Here is a 16,472-nt window from a genome sequence, read left to right as displayed (position 1 = left end):
AATTTTGAAATTCTACTTCTGATTCCCGAGTCCAAATTGTTTATGTAAATGGTGAACAAAAGTGATCCCAGAACTGATCCCTGTGGAACACACTTCCCACCTTACAACAGTCCAACCCCTACTCTCTGTTTTCTGTTTTGCAGCCAGCTTGTTATCCATCCTGCTACTTGGCCCCTGACTCCACATGCCCTGACCTTAGCCATGAGTCTACTCTGCGTTACCTTATCAAAGGCCTTTTGAAAATCCAAGTATATTACATCCACTGCATTGCCCTTATCTACTCTTTGTTACTTCTTCAAAGAAATAAGCAGCACTTTTTTTTATTCGTTCATGGGATGTGGGCGTCGCTGGCGAGGCCAGCATTTATTCCTCATCCCTAATTGCCCTTGAGAAGGTGATGGAGAGCCGCCGCCTTGAACCGCTGCAGTCCGTATGGTGAAGGTTCTCCCACAGTGCTGTTAGGAAGGGAGTTCCAGGATTTTGACTCAGCGACGATGAAGGAACGGCAATATATTTCCAAGTAGGGATGGTGTGTGACTTGGAGGGGAACATGTTGTTCCCATGTGCCTGCTGCCCTTGTCCTTCTAGATGGGAGAGGTTGCGGGTTTGGGAGGTGCTGTCGAAGAAGCCTTGGCGAGTTGCTGCAGTGCATCCTGTGGATGGTACAAACTGCAGCCACAGTGCGGCGGTGGTGAAGGGAGTGAATGTTTAGGGTGGTGGATGGGGTGCAAATCAAGTGGGCTGCTTTGTCCTGGATGGTGTCGAGCTTCTTGAGTATTGTTGGTGCTGCACTCATCCAGGCAAGTGGAGAGTATTCCATCACACTCCTGACTTGTGCCTTGTAGATGGTGGAAAGGCTTTGGGGAGTCAGGAGGTGAGTCACTCGCTGCAGAATACCCAGCCTCTGACCTGCTCTTGTAGCCACATGGCTGGTCCAGTTAAGTTTCTGGTCAATGATGACCCCCAGGATGTTGATGGTGGGGGATTCAGCAATGGTAATGCCGTTGAATGTCAAGGGGAGGTGGTTAGACCCTCTCTTGTTGGAGATGGTCATTGCCCAGCACTTGTCTGGCGAGTATGTTACTTGCCAATAATCAGCCCATGCCTGGATGTTGTCCAGGTCTTGCTGCATGCGAGCACGGACTGCTTCATTATCTGAGGGGTTACGAATGGAACTGAACACTTTGCAATCATCAGCGAACATCCCCATTTCTGACCTTATGATGGAGGGAAAGTCATTGATGAAGCAGCTGAATATGGTTGGGCCTAAGACACTGCCCTGAGGAACTCCTGCAGCAATGCCCTGGGACTGCAAGTCAAGCATAGTCAAGCATGACCTTCCCTTCTGGATGCCTGCTGACTATTCTTTAATATATTTCGGTTTCTATATGTTTTTCTGTTACATCTTTCAGTAAAGATTCCAGTATTTTTCCTACCACTGACTTTAAGCTAACTGGTCGATAGTTCCCTAGAGTTGTTCTATCTCCCTTTTTAAATATAGGAATAACATTAGCTGTCGGCCAGTCCCTGGCACTGTTCTCTTTTCTAATGAATTTTTATACATATATATGTATAATAGTACCTGCAGTGTGTACCATCTACAAGACACACTGCAGTAACTCGCCAAGGTTTCTTCGACAGAACCTCCCAAAGCACATCCTAGAAGGACAATGGTAGCAGGCTCATGGGAACACCATCACCTGCACGTTCCCCTCCAAGCCACACACCATCCCGACTTGGAAATATATCGCTATTCCTTCATCGTCGCTGGGTCAAAATCCTGGAACTTCCTCCATAACAGCACTGTGGGAGAACCTTCACCACACGGACTGCAGCGGATCAAGAAGGCGGCTCACCACCACCTTCCCAAGGGCAATTAGGGATGGGCAATAAATGCTGGCCTTGCCAGCAACGCCCACATCGCATGAACGAATATAAAAAAAGTGGAGCAAAGACCTCAGAAAGTTGTGTACCTCAAATATGTCTTCTTTGAATAGAAACAAATGTAACTGCCAACACCAATGGAAACTGTACAACTCAATATAAATGCAACATATTTTCAAGTGTAATGAAATGGACAAAAAATGTACCTGGGTCAACACTAATTGTACACCTTAATGTAAATACAGAATTCTTTGACATGCAATAATGGGATGTACCATTCCCAACACCACTTGAAATAATGTACCTTTGAGTACCTTGAACTGTGTTTATGACCTGTGCAGAATTTTTTTGGTTGGATTTTATATGTATGTATTTTGCATTATTTGTGAATAAAGTTCAGAGAAATGAAGTGTGACGGCAAAACCACTTCCTGCATCGCATTGACTGAGTCAGGAAATAGTCTGTCAGGTGATATAAAGGAAGAGTCAATTGGGTTTTGAATTTAGACAGTAAATCTGTAATCCTGGATCTCTGCACGATTGTGTTGGGTGAAGATGGAGATTTCGGGTTCGGGATCACCACCTGCCAGAAGAGCAAGGCTCAGCGAAGACTCACATTCTAACTTTCAAATGAATCTCGGAAATGCGAACCTATCTATCCGCATCAGCGATAGCTTCGCTCGGACATCTGGCGGGATTATTCGCCCGATCGCTATTGCAGGGGCGAGTGTTCTCCTTCTGAGGCAATTGCACTCAATGGCTTTATCCAAGGTCCTCACAGAAGTGGCGGAAACTTTTGGTCTGTTCTTGAAGGCAATAAAACCAGGGAGCATCGTAGTTGAGTTTGTGGAAACAACCCCACTGAGCGAGGAAACATTCAAACTATTCCTCCATAAACTCAAGTTCAGGCTGCAGCAACTGATGCCCTCTGGTAATTTCTGGATCGAGAGAATTAAAGACCCTGCGAATGCTGGAGCTCCACTGGAGCCGCTGGTCTCAGGTAACTGGGTTTATATTCACAGGAGGGGTCTGAACATTGTCATTGATGCAGATTGCGACAAGGCACACATCCAGATAAGTGCAGGCCCAGCTGGTTATGCTGGTGTAATACCGGTACCTAACCTGTGACACTGCTCCATGTGGCTGGAATAGGTGTGTGGTTCCTGAAGCTTGCTATAGTTTTGAAGCCCTTACCAAAGTCACGCTGCCTGTCCGACATCCGGTACTGGATAAGCAAAAATTTCCTCCAATATTGGGAAGACCAAAGCCATTGTCTTCGGTCCCCGCCACAATCTCCATTCACTAGCTATCGGCTCCATCCTTGTCCCTGGCCACCGTCTGAGGTTGAACCATACAGTTCCCAACCTTGGCATCTTATTTGACGCAGAGATGAGCTTCCAATCACATATCCACTCCATCACTAAGACCGCCTACTTCCACCTCCGTCATATCGCCCATCTCTGCCCCTGCCTCAGCTTATCTGCTGCAGAAACCCTCATCCATGCCTTTGTTACCTCTTGTAAACAATTTTACAACACCAAGTTATAGTCCAGCAATTTTATTTTAAATTCACAAGCTTTCGGAGATTTTCTCCTTCCTCAGGCAAATGTTACCTCTAGACTCGATTGCCCCAATGCTCTCCTGGCTGGCCTCCCACCTTGCACCCTCCGTAAACTTGAGCTCATCCAAAACTCTGCTGCCGTATCCTAACTTGCACCAAGTCCTGATCACCCATCACCCCTAGTGCTCGCTGACCAACATTGGCTCCGGTCCGGCAACGCCTTGATTTTAAAATTCTTATCCTTGTTTTCAAATCCTTCCATGGCTTCACCCCTCCCTATCTCTGTAACCTCGTCCAGCCCTATAACCCTCCGAGATCTCTGCTCTCCTCCAATTTTGGCCTCTTGCGCCTCCCCGATCTCAATCGCCCCACCATTGGCAGCCGTGCTTTAAGCTGCTTAGGCCCTAAGCTCTAGAATTCCTTCCCTAAACCTCTCCGTCTCTCTACCTTTCTCTCCTCCTTTAAGATGCTCCTTAAAACCTGCCTCTTTGACCAAGCTTTTGGTCACCTGCCCTTATATCTCCTTAAGTGGCTTGGTGTCAAATTTTGATTCATAACGCTCCTGTGAAATGCCTTAGGACGTTTTACTACATTAAAGGCGCTATATAAATGCAAGTTATTGTTGCAATGGCCAATGTAATATTTTGCTGCAAAGGTACAATTGTCAAGTATAATAATTAAGTAAATGGATATGGAGAAAGAGGAGCAATTGGGATTAAAAAGATAGAACTGCTAATGCTAACATAATGTATAGCAGGCCCAATGGGCCAAACGGTCAACTTCTGTTTCTGTGTTCCTACTGTACAAGTGTTCTTTTTCTCACCAATTTTCGGACCTCCTCCTTTGAAAATCAGTCAGAGCAATTGGTTAGTGAATTGTGCACATTGGAAAATGCTGGAAGGTTTTAGGTTTCAGTTCAAAAGCACCCAATGGTAAGTGACTGGCTTTCTTTTTCTTAAAGTGTGATTGTTCAGATCAATTCAGGGTAACGGATATTCTGGGCTGGATTCTTCTCTTTGGGGCAGAGTATCAGTGGGGTGAGGGTTCCGTCTGTCCCTCCAACTCTGCCCTAATCCCGACTCATTTTCCTGGGTTGGGGTTCATTGAAGACTCCCCTACCAAGAAGGAACCTGCCAGTGTCCATCCTCAAAATCCCAGCAATGCTGCAGCAGGACCAACATTGGCCAGGACACTGGGCGAACTCCCCTGCTCTTCACATAGAGCAACAGGACTCATTTAATTCATTCAGTCAGTATATCTGGCCTCTGTGTAGCTGCAAAATAATGAAGATACTTTGTTTTTCCACATCAATGAGTTGCATTGCTTCTAACTACCATCTTGTATCCTAATCTTCTGAGTCTGGTGAAAGTTTGTCCTCCCAGCTTTCTGTTTAAAAACTGGACTGCCCGTTTGTATCTGTCTGTGTTTTATCTCCACGTTCACAACTTGAGGTCGAGGGCCGATACCAGACACCCTCCTGTTGAATGTCCGGAACCACGGACTTCCCAACAGTGAGTGTGAGATGTTTAATTAATTACCAAGATAGACTAGCAAATTACTTATTCTTTACAGTCTTTGAGGAAACAATTTCAAAACCTAGTTCATGAGCATTTTAATCACCTTTCATCTCAGTGCCTTTTTTAAATGTGTGAATACATTTTGCTTTGAAATGCATCCTGAAATATAAGTCTTTTTTCCAAATCCATTTTGTGAAAATGTTCAAAAATCCTGAAATGTGACATTCTGCCATTCTTACCCTAGAGGGCTGTGGATGCTCAGTCGTTGAGTATATTCAAGACTGAGATCGATAGATTTTTGGACACTAAGGAATCAAGGGATATGGGGATAGGGCGGGAAAGTGGAGTTGAGGTAAAAGATCGGCCATGATCTTATTGAATGGCGGAGCAGGCCCGAGGGGCCAAATGGCCTACTCCTGCTCCTATTTCTTATGTTCTGTTGTTCTCACATGCAAATCTTACTACCTCACACTTTGTTACATTAAAATGCAAGAGGTAGAATTTCCATTGAGTTCTCCCGATCTCCTGTTGTAACTTCGGAAGCTTGACGAAAATCCTGGAGAAACAGCGTTTTATGCCGTTCCTCCAGGATTTCCAACAATCTTCCGCCAAGGTTACACTGGGTGATCGGAAAAGCCCCACGGAAATCCTTGGGTACATGTCCTTTTGCAATTTTCTGCATTCCTCACATTTCACTTTTGGGCTGATCTGTGCTCCCACTCTCCTGGTGGGAAGCCATACCCAAACAGCGTAAGATCTGAGCCTGCTCAGGAATTGTTCACTGCTGTGTCTGGGAAGGGTATTCTGGAGTACCAAACAAGATAACCATCCTCGCATTTACCTCATGCAATTCATCAGGCTTGAAATAGGGATAAGGTGTTCATTGCCCCAACAGTGGCTACATTCCTTTATATTTCAGATAGTGCAATTTCCCCCAATTAGTCGAACTCCCTGCACGGGCAGCTTTGAATAACTATATAAATGATCTGACCTGACAGGCAGCCACTGGGTTCACTGTGCAGCTGGTTAGCTTTGTGATAACAGCTAGGGATGCATTGGAAGCCCAAACCTCAACTGGACTGCAACATCAGCTCTTAATTGCTTTAACCTTTTGTAGATTGTTGAGATCGTCAACTTTTAATATTATTTGTGAGTTTAGGAGGACTTGGGAGTAAAATTGGATCCGTTCTAATCTATGTTCACTTTTTTTTTGTAGAACTGGATTTGGCACAGCACATTCTGAAAACTGTTTGTAACAAACTTGAAGATAAAGTGAAAGTCCTATCAGGCGGAGTAGTGGATTGGCTTGGCATCAGAAATACTATAGGAGATATCAACTGCCTTATTAAGGAATTTGAAGAAAAACGTACTAAGATTTCCATGCTGTCACAAAATGGTAAATAAAGTTTTCAGTATCTTTCACACCTGAAACAACCAGTATTTTGTCATAAAGGAATATGCACGTGGTGCAAAATATAAAATGTTGAAATTATTTGGCAAAATAAATCATAAAATAAAGCAAGGATTATTCCAAAAAACTCCAAGTTGTGAAAATAAGGAACTTGTACATATGCTGACAGTTATGTAGGAAGTTGTGGAATATTATAAAATTAGCGCTATATTTAAAGGACCACTGATGTTACTTTTGTATTGCTTTAGGAAAGCTGGTACAGACACAATGGGGCAATTTTAACTTACCCTGCCCGTTGGGAATTGACAGGATCAGGTGCAATGCTGGTTTTACAACCTGCCCGATTTTACACTTAGTGGGTGGAAAAGCGTAGGCAGAGTGCTGGAATTTCCAGCATGTCCTGGCAGGCAAGCCTCCTCGCTGGGAGCATGAACTAGTAAAATTGACCTGAGAATCCAAGGTACAGGAAGGAAGCAATTCATGTGATTTTACCCACTCCCAAAGCCTGCATATTAAACTGTATATGAAGCATAAATTCAATGAGAAGCTACAAACCCTGCATAGAATTTGGAAAAGGCTGCAGTCAAATAAGGAGGCTGTGTGGCTTAAATTGTGGCTTAAAAAGAAGTCTTAGAAAAGTATCAGCCTTGGCTCAGTTGGTAGCACTCTGGCCTCTGAGGTTCGGAGGTTGTGGGTTCATAGTCCTACTCCAGAGGCTTGAGTGCATAATCTAGGCTGACACTTCAGTGCAGTAGTGAGTGAGTGCTGCACTGTTGGGTGGTGCTGTCTTTCAGATGAGAGGTTAAACTGATTCCATGAGGTGGATATAAAACATTCCTGTGATACTATTTGAAGAACAGCAGGAGAGTTCTCTGTGTCCTGACCAATATTTATCCCTCAACAATAGCACCAAAAATAGATAATCTGGTCATTATCACATTGCTGTTTGTGGGACCATGCCGTGTGCAAATTGGCTGCTGTGTTTCCTACATTAAACAGCGACTACACTCCAAAACTGCTTCATTGACTGTGAAGCATTTTGGGAATTCCTGAGGTTATGAAAGGTGCTGTATAAATGCAAGATGTTTCTTCTTTCTTCCCCTTTCATTCTTCAAGGCAAAGAACTCTCTTTAATTTATTTAATCTTGAAATGGAGTTGGATGTATGAATATAAGTATGGAACAAAGAAATGGCCAAACCATTTCTCATGACAGGGAAATTAATGTTATTTGCAAAGTATACATATCTGGTCAACATAAAAATCCATGTAGCATTCCATTGCAATCATAGTTCACAAATCTAGATTAGCCACAATATGTGTAAGGTTACCTTCCCCGAGAAATCATACCACTAGAAGTGTACCTGTGATTTTCTGATAAGCCTCCTGCTGTGTGCGAGACATGGTTGGTGATGTGGGGTCAAAGAAGATTTTGCCCAAAAGATCACAGGGCACTCAGAAATTCACTAATACATGTTACTCAGCATATAGATGGGTGAAATTAGGGTAGCATTATGTATCAGCAGACATGAGGACTATCTTTGGCAGCTGGAGACTGGGTCAGGCATTGTGATCAATAGGCGAGGGTGGCAGAACGGCTGTTTGGAGTTTCCTGTGGTGTTTGAGCAGGGAGTCAGGGACTGCTGTTTCTCTGTGTCGTTTGGTCTCCCTTAGATGGGAGGACTGGCTGGGGAAAGGATGGGGTGGGACAATAGGGTGGAATGTGTTTGCAGAACTCGGCTCACAGCTTTAGGCACTTTTCTAGCCCCAGACACAGCCTGTGTGTTTTTAAAATTTCCTTATGTAATAATCTGGTTAGATTTTTTTTTCATTCCCTCACACAGTACTGAAATAATTTTTCTTGTGATTCTATTTGCTTCCCATGAGTAATAGTAAAACAACCATTAATCCATTTCTTATTGGATTGTCTTGTTGGTTGTGAATGCAGTAAACATCAAAGGTACGATGGTTGGTCAGATATGTTAGTACGTAGATGATACTGTCCGCTATATATGTATACAGCTTCATTTAACATTGTAAATCAATTATTTTGTTCAACAGGAAAAGGAAAAAGTTTCATACTGAATCTTCTTCTGTGTCTGACAGCTGACAGTGAAGTGGAATACAAGGAAAACAATAAGTACCTGAAGGTAGTGGTCACCTTTTTAATGTATAGACAACAAAATGTGATTAAATTATAAAAGGCAATTTAAAAATATAATTTAAGATTTTTCTTGATGTATGTGCACATGTGTATATATGTGAAGTGGGTTAAAAGATAACAGATCCTGAACATTACATGTGCGTGCTCTCCTAAATTGGGCATGGAATGGTGGAATTTGATACTTACTCCAGAGGATCGAAAATCTCAGCCCCATCTCCGTATGATTTGTTGACTTATTTGCTTTTATTGAGAGTTTCTTTGTTCTTGCTTAAGTTTTTAGATGGTGCACTGCATGCTTAGTATAAACTTTCAGAACCAATCTCAGCAGGCGAGACCCAGGAGTACATATTCATAAAACTAACCCTAATCAAGTGGTGTAGATAAGCGCAGTCTACTCCTGATAATTCTGATAATTAATCTGATAATTCAAAGCTGCATTTTTGGTGCAAATAATTTGAACTATTCAGTAATTTGAATTAAGTGATGTAAATAACATAGAAAAATAGTAATTTAGTGCTTAAAAAATGTGAAAGTGAGCTTGAACTAAGAATAGATTGTATGTTGCTTGAGTTTCTTTCATCGTAGGGAAAGGTTTACAGATTAAAGCTCCAATTTCTTTCTGTCTGTGTCAGTGTATTCCTCATTTGTTCAGCCTCACATACCAACAAGAATCCCATCACCAGTGAGGAGAGGAAAAAGAGAGGAGCCCAATACCTTTAATAGAGCATATGCAGCCACCTGGAAAAAGTGACCTTCCTTCCCTTCTATGTACAAGTCCTCCTTTTGGGTCATGCACTTCGTTCTTTGCCTCCTGCCATTGAAAGTGGTTCATTTTGTTACCCTTTTGTTGCTTCCTGCATCAGACAAAGTCCAGTGTTGTGTTACAGTCTGAGAACTCCCTTGCAGTGAAAGTTTTCAAGTTTTGCAAAGTTGATAAGCTTTTATTAATACAAAGTCATCAATACCACTTTAACCCATCTAATACTCTGCATTTCAGTATCAGTGTCCTCAGGCTTATGCTGGCCGATTTTGTCTCAGTTGACTCCCTTCAGCAACCTGTTTGGCACTACCAAATGCTGTCTTTGATCCAGTGACCAGAGCTTTTTGGCTACTGTTCAGATAACCTGATCAGCCTTAGCACAAACATAGGCATTGCAGCCAATCGTGGTTGATCCTGAAACCCAAGAGGAAGTGGTGCTGACTGCAAAACCTTCCCACTGTAAATGAAGGAGCCTGCTTGAGACTGAGCACAAGGACGCAATAAAGTTAGATTCAGCATGCACCCAAAATAAGACCATAACTTGTGTGGCAATGAAAGGCTGGTATCTGAATCTTCTCCAAAGATGAGGGCTGATTCCTGGTTCGGGTATTTGCGGTGAGAAGTGGCACTCGCAGGGGTTTAAATGGATGGAATGTCAAGGACAGTGGGCTTATGATTTTCCGATTAGTGGTCCTGGTGAGTACACCTTCTCGTCACGAGTACGCGATCAGGGAATTAACCTTAAGGTGATCTCTTAAATTTTGTAATGTGTGTTTATTTATTTTGAGTAGAAGTTTTATATCTTATTGGTTGTCCACAAAAGTGGGCACAAATGCTTTACCATTTTTTTTGAGGAAGTAAAACTATTTTGGTTCACTCAGGACATGAGTAAAGCAAACTGCAGAGAAGAAATGGAAAAGATTCCCCAAGTTGTAAGTACTTCACTAAATTCAATTTCAATATATTACAACTGTTTTTTGCTTATTCATCGGAGTTGAATTGTCATAAACAGCAGGGATTGATTTATTAGAAAATTATACTAGAAACCAGAAGTATGCATATTGTATCTACAAAGTTGTATCCATTATTTTGAAAAGGACCTAAAATATAATCTATTGTTATAATGAACTGTGGTGTGAATAAGTCTGAATTGTTGCTGAATATTGTGAATTTATCTCCAACAACAGAATGTAAATTTGGAACTTCAAACATTTCACATTTGAATTTGATCTCTGATCAAAAGTTCATTTGTCGCAAAATTTGGGAATTATGAGTAAAGTTTTCATTGTTCAGCACTGACCATAATTTTGGTAGTAATCAGAAACCCAGAATCATTGCCCATTATATACAGTGAAACCTGTACATTAGGGACACCAAAGGGAGTTGCATCAGGTATCCTTTATTTGCAGGGTGTCCCTATTTTCATAATAGTCCTTGTATGTACAGTAAATTATTTGGGACTGTCAACGAGTGTCCTTTCTTTGCAGTTGTCCCTTTTTTGGAGGTGTCCCTGTGCACAGATTTCACTGTACTGCTTATCTCTTCGACAGATGCTTGAAATGAGCCTTCATCACATTCCCTTACTCTACTGGCTACTGCCAAAGTGGCCAAATTGACTTAAGAGAAAACAGGTGTGAGGAGTACATGCTCCTGACTTTCAGCATTTCATGGCCAACATTTGTTTAAACAGTTAATGAATCAACCTGTGAATTTGCAGGAGCATTGCTCTATTGTCTCCTGCTGCCATATGATCACTACGGTGACTGAAATACTTTGCTCATCAGAAATTGGAAATGAGTCTTTCAGACTCAAACTCTGAGGAGGAGAAGAATTATCTCCCTACCATCCCTGAGCACCCTTTGGCCAGTCAACACATGTCCAATATCTGTGTCGCTCAGCATGAATGTCTAGGTTCATTAGACCCAAGTCAAGTAGGTGAGTATCTGCTGAAGATATCTCAAAAGTTATCATTTTTAATTTTGGAGATATCTAGAAGGACATAGGCCTTCAATTATTGGTAACAACCACTGTAGAGATCCTCTATCATGCTCATCGATTCAGCTCAGACCCCCTGTATGTTTGTAGGAGTTGACTTAGCAGCTAACAAAGTTCCAGTTCATTGCAAAAACTTGCTTTCCTGGTCAAGAAACTTAAGCAACTGGACTTATGGGTTGATAGCAGCTTGGAGGTAATTTTCTGACTTAATATTACCAGTGGGGAGCCTTACCCATCCGCAACACATATTGAAAAATTTGGTCAGAAAATGAGGTGCATGCCTGATTTTCTGATATGCATTCCCAGCAGACAAGGCTTCCCGCTACTAATGTGAAGTTAGAAAATGAATCCCTTTTGTGTGGGAAATGCTTTATGATATACCACAGGCATGGTTATCACACCATGGAGATTAGCTGCTCAGGATGGCTCAGGCACCGACCAAAAAGCCCTCTCTATCAATTCTGTTGTCCCAGCTTGGAGTTCCATGCACAAATTGCCTATTCACTGCTTATTATTGACTGTACAAATTGGCATATTTTGGCACTGAGAGATCACAAAGAAAGTTTTGATATTTCAAGGTCTTAGTTTTTTTCAGTTTCTATGAGAAATCTCAGTTGTAACCACAACAGGACTTAAAGCTTAATGGTCTCCATCATTGGAGAACTTCAGGATTTGTCATTGTTACAACAGAGCAGAATCTGACACTTAAGAGGAAATTGATTGGAAAGCAGGAGGCAGGAATTGGGATGAAAGGGTCATGCAATTAAATAACAAATCCACCAAATGGATTAGTGCTGGGACTCCAGCTTTTCGCTCTATGTATAAATGTCTTGTGTTTGAAAATAGAGGGTATTGCGATCTACTCATGATATTTCCAAGTCAATTTGGGCAATGGAAATTGAAATTATCCAATAATTTGAATTAAGCTTCAATACAAGAAAAGTGAGAATTTAGAGTTTAAAAAAATTATTCGGTAATTTGAATTCAGCGGCTTTGATTTGAGATTAAAGTGTATAGTCAAGCTTGGAGATGACATTAAGCTGGGAAGGATAATGAAATGTGAAGAAGTGAACAGCTCGGAACATAGGAACAGGAGTAGGCCATTCAGCCCCTCGTGCCTGCTCCGCCATTTGATAAGATCATGGCTGATCTGTGATCTAACTCCATATACCTGCCTTTAGCCCATATCCCTTAATACCTTTGGTTGCGAAAAAGCTATCTATCTCAGATTTAAATTTAGCAATTGAGCTAGTATCAATTGCCGTTTGCGGAAGAGAGTTCCAAACTTCTACCACCCTTTGTGTGTAGAAATGTTTTCTAATCTCACTCCTGAAAGGCAGTTAAGGCAGTTGAGAGGTGATCTGATTAAGGTGGCTAAAAAAACCGAAATCAATTGTCAGGCTAGATAGAGAACAACTTCTCTATCAGTCAGGGAATCCAGAAGAAGGGGACATAATCTTAAAGTTAGAAGTAAGATGGTTAAAATTTAGGCTAAATGTAGACCAGCTGGTCTTTTCCTGTCCGGCATTTTTCGTATGTTCATAAGTGCAAGAATAATTTCTTCGGACAAAGTACTATGAGAATGAGGAATGCATTGTTCAGAAATGCCACAATTGCATTTTTATAGCGGGTTGTTACGATCTGGAATGCACTGCTGAAAGGGTGGTGGAAGCAGATTCAGTAATAACTTTCAAAAGGGAATTAGATAAATACTTGAAGGGGAAAAGTTAGCAGGGCCATGGGGAAATGGCAGGGGAGTGGAACTAATTGGACAGCTCTTTCAAAGAGCCGGCACAGGCACGTTGGGCCAAATGGCCTCCTCCTGTGTTGTATCATTCTATGATTCTGTGCTGAATTAATTGAGCTATTTAATATACAAATAGATGGCTGGTACTTTGGGGTGTTAAGGGAATTGGAGAAAGATCAAGGAATTGGGATCAAAAAGATGAAAAGGTGCCATGGCTAACAAAATGGTGGAGCAGGCTCAATGATCTCGTCTTTGTTCCCATGATCTAACATTACAATTTGAAAAGAGGGCTTGGTCCAAACATTAATGACAGATAGAAAGACGATGAAATAGGGATGATATAATCCTGTGCCATATTCTGTTTTACATGTTAAACTGGTGTTTCAATGTACAATAGGGCTATTTCCATAATCAGATACTCCATGTGAGGACCGGTGGTCACAAGGAATCCTGGTCAGGAAATTTTGGGAGCTCAACCTCTGATTTCCACCCATTAATTTAAATGGATGGTCACTAAGGCTGCAGGCCCGCCATTTCCCAACCAGCACTCCTTACGAGCATTGCAACTCAAAGGGAGCACTCAATCAATGAATCAGCCATAATATGTACTCTTCCTATGTCTTCAAAGTTGAGAGAAAATCTTGAGGAATTAAAAGAAGATGAAAGAGAAGAAGCCTTTCAAAAAATGATGGCAAATTGCAAACGCACATCATCATTTCATTTGAAGGTAAGGGCTTCATAACTGCTCATTTTTGTATTCATGATATCAGTTAACCTGCAAATCATATGCAAAAGCAAAAGAAAGCATTCTGGCAGGCTATAATTTAAATATAAGGCTTTGAAATTAAGAAACGTGAATACCAAAGTATGAATGTATTGTACACTAAAATTCACACAACATAATTTCAGACCAATGTGTTCCAGTCACAGAACTTTCTTAAAACGCTGTAATTAGAACATAAGAACATAAGAAATTGGAGCAAGAGTAGGCCATGCAGCACCTCGAGCCTGCTCCGCCATTCAATAAGATCATGGCTGATCTTTGACCTCAACTCCACTTTCCTGTCTGATCCCCACATCCTTTGATTCCTCTAGAGTCCAAAAATCTATCTATTTCAGCCTTGAACATATTCAATGACTGAGCATCCACAGCCCTCTGGGGTAGTGAATTCCAAAGATTCACAACCCTCTGAGTGAAGAAATTCCTCCTCATCTCAGTCTTCAATGGCTGACCCCTTATCCTGCGACTATGCCCCCTAGTTATAGTCTCTCCAGCCAGGGAAAACAACCACTCAGCATCTACCCTGTCAAGCCCCCTCAGAATCTTATTCGTTTCAATGAGATCACCTCTAATTCTTCTAAATTCACATTTTCACATCGTTCACCTGACGAAGGAGGAAGCCTCCGAAAGCTTGTGAATTTAAAATAAAATTGCTGGACGATAACTTGGTGTTGTAAAATTGTTTACAATCTTCTAAATTCCATAGAGTATCGGCCCATTCTACTCAATCTCTCCCCATGGGGCAACCCTCTCATCCCAGAAATTAATCTAGTGAACATTCGCTGCACCGCCTCTAAGGCAGGTCCATCCTTCCTTCGATAAGGAGACCAAAACTGTGTACAGTTCTCCAGGTGAGGTCTCACCAAAGCCCTGTACAATTGTAGTAAGACTTCCTTACTCTTGTACTCCAACCTCCTTGCAATAAAGGCCGACATATCATTTGCCTTCCCAATTGCTTGCTGTACCTGCATGCTAACTTTTTGTGTTTCTTGTACGAGGACACCCAAATCTCTCTGGACACCAACATTTACTAGTTTCTCACCATTTAAAAAATATTCTGTTTTTCCATTCTTCCTACCAAAGTGAATAACCTCACATTTCCCCACATTATACTCCATCTGTCACATACTTGCCCACTCACTTAATCTTTCCATATCCCTTTGTAGAGTCTTTGTGTCCTCCTCACAGCTTACTTTCCCACCTAGCTTTGTATCATCAGCAAACTTGGACACATTACACTCGGTCCTTTAATCTAATTCATTAATATGGATTGTAAATAACTGAGGCCGAAGCACTGATCCTTGCGGCATCCCACTAGTTACTGCCTGCCAACCTGAAAGTGACTCGTTCATTCCTACTCTCTGTTTTCTGTCCATTAACCAATCCTCTATCCATGCTAATTCTGTTACCCCCAACCCCATGAGCCCTTATCTTGCGTAAGAACCTTTTACGTGGCAGCTTATCGAATGCCTTTTGAAAATCTAAATTTACTACATCCACTGGTTCCCCTTTATCGACCCTGCTAGTTCCATCCTCAAAAAACTCCAATAAATTTGTTAAACACGATTTACCTTTCATAAAACCGTGTTGACTCTGCCTAATCATATTATGATTTTCTAAGTGCCCTGTTACCACTTCCTTAAGAATGGATTGCAGCATTTTCCCAATGACTGATGTCAGGCGAACTGGCCTGTAGTTCCCTGTTTCCTCTCTCCTTTCTTGAATAGCGGGATTAAATTTGCTTCCTTCCAATCCGCTGCGACCATTCTAGAATCTAGGGAATTTTGGAAGATCATAACCAATGCAGCCACTATCTCTGCAGCCACCTCTTTTGGATCCCTCAGATTTAGGCCATCAGGTCCAGGGGATTTATCAGCTTTTAGTCCCGTTAATTTTTCTGGTACTTTTTCTCAGCTGATATTTATTACTTTAATTTCTTTACTGCCATTAGCCCCTTGGTTCCCCAATATTTCTGGTATGGTTTTTGTGTCTTCTACTGTGAAGACAGCTACAAAATATTTGTTTAACGTCTCTGCCATTTCCTTAGTCCCCTTTATAATTTCCCCTATCTCAGCCTCTAAGGGACCAACATTTACTTTTGCTACTCTCTTTTACATACTTGTAGAAGCTCTTTCAATCTGTTTTTATATTTCTCGCTTGTTTAATTTCATATTCTATTTTCTCCCTTTTTAATCAACTTTTTTTGTCATCCTTTGCTGGTTTCTAAAAATCTCCCATTCCTCGGGCTTACTACTCTTCTTGGCAACATTATAGGCCTCTTCTTTTAATCTAATACTATCCTTAACTTCTTTAGTTATCCACGGATGAATCACTTTTCTTTTGGAGTTTTTATTTTTCAGTGGAATGTATATTCGTTGAGAATATTGAAATATTTCTTTGAATATTTCTCATTGCTTATCTACTGTCATACCTTTTATTCAAATTTCCCAATCTACCTTAGCCAACTCGCTCCTCATACCTATTTATATGGCTTAATTTAAGTTTCAGACTCTTGTTTCAGTCTGAAGTACGTCACTCTCAAACTCAATGTGAAATTCTATCATATTATGATTACTCTTCCCCAGAGGATCCTTTACTATGAAATTACTAATTAACCTTGTCTCATTACCAATACAAGATCTAAAATAGCTTGTT

At 41.4% G+C, this 16,472-nt stretch overlaps 1 protein-coding gene across 1 annotated transcript in view; it reads left to right on the top strand.

The window, feature by feature from the left end:
- Positions 1-2,361: 2,361 nt before the first annotated feature.
- Positions 2,362-16,472, top strand: part of LOC137337941 (uncharacterized) — a 104,925-nt gene continuing 90,814 nt past the window's right edge. Inside the window, exons 1-5 of the mRNA XM_068001779.1 lie at positions 2,362-2,883; positions 6,178-6,357; positions 8,432-8,520; positions 10,176-10,226; positions 13,665-13,763. Of these exons, the coding sequence (XP_067857880.1) occupies positions 2,439-2,883; positions 6,178-6,357; positions 8,432-8,520; positions 10,176-10,226; positions 13,665-13,763 (864 nt within the window). The 5' untranslated portion in view covers positions 2,362-2,438. The remainder of the gene's footprint in view (positions 2,884-6,177; positions 6,358-8,431; positions 8,521-10,175; positions 10,227-13,664; positions 13,764-16,472) is intronic.

The sequence above is a fragment of the Heptranchias perlo genome, chromosome 1 (assembly GCF_035084215.1).
Source record: "Heptranchias perlo isolate sHepPer1 chromosome 1, sHepPer1.hap1, whole genome shotgun sequence".
In the NCBI taxonomy this organism is placed as follows: domain Eukaryota; kingdom Metazoa; phylum Chordata; class Chondrichthyes; order Hexanchiformes; family Hexanchidae; genus Heptranchias; species Heptranchias perlo.
Note: the sequence above shows the minus strand (reverse complement) of the source record. Positions and strands in the feature narration are given on the sequence as shown.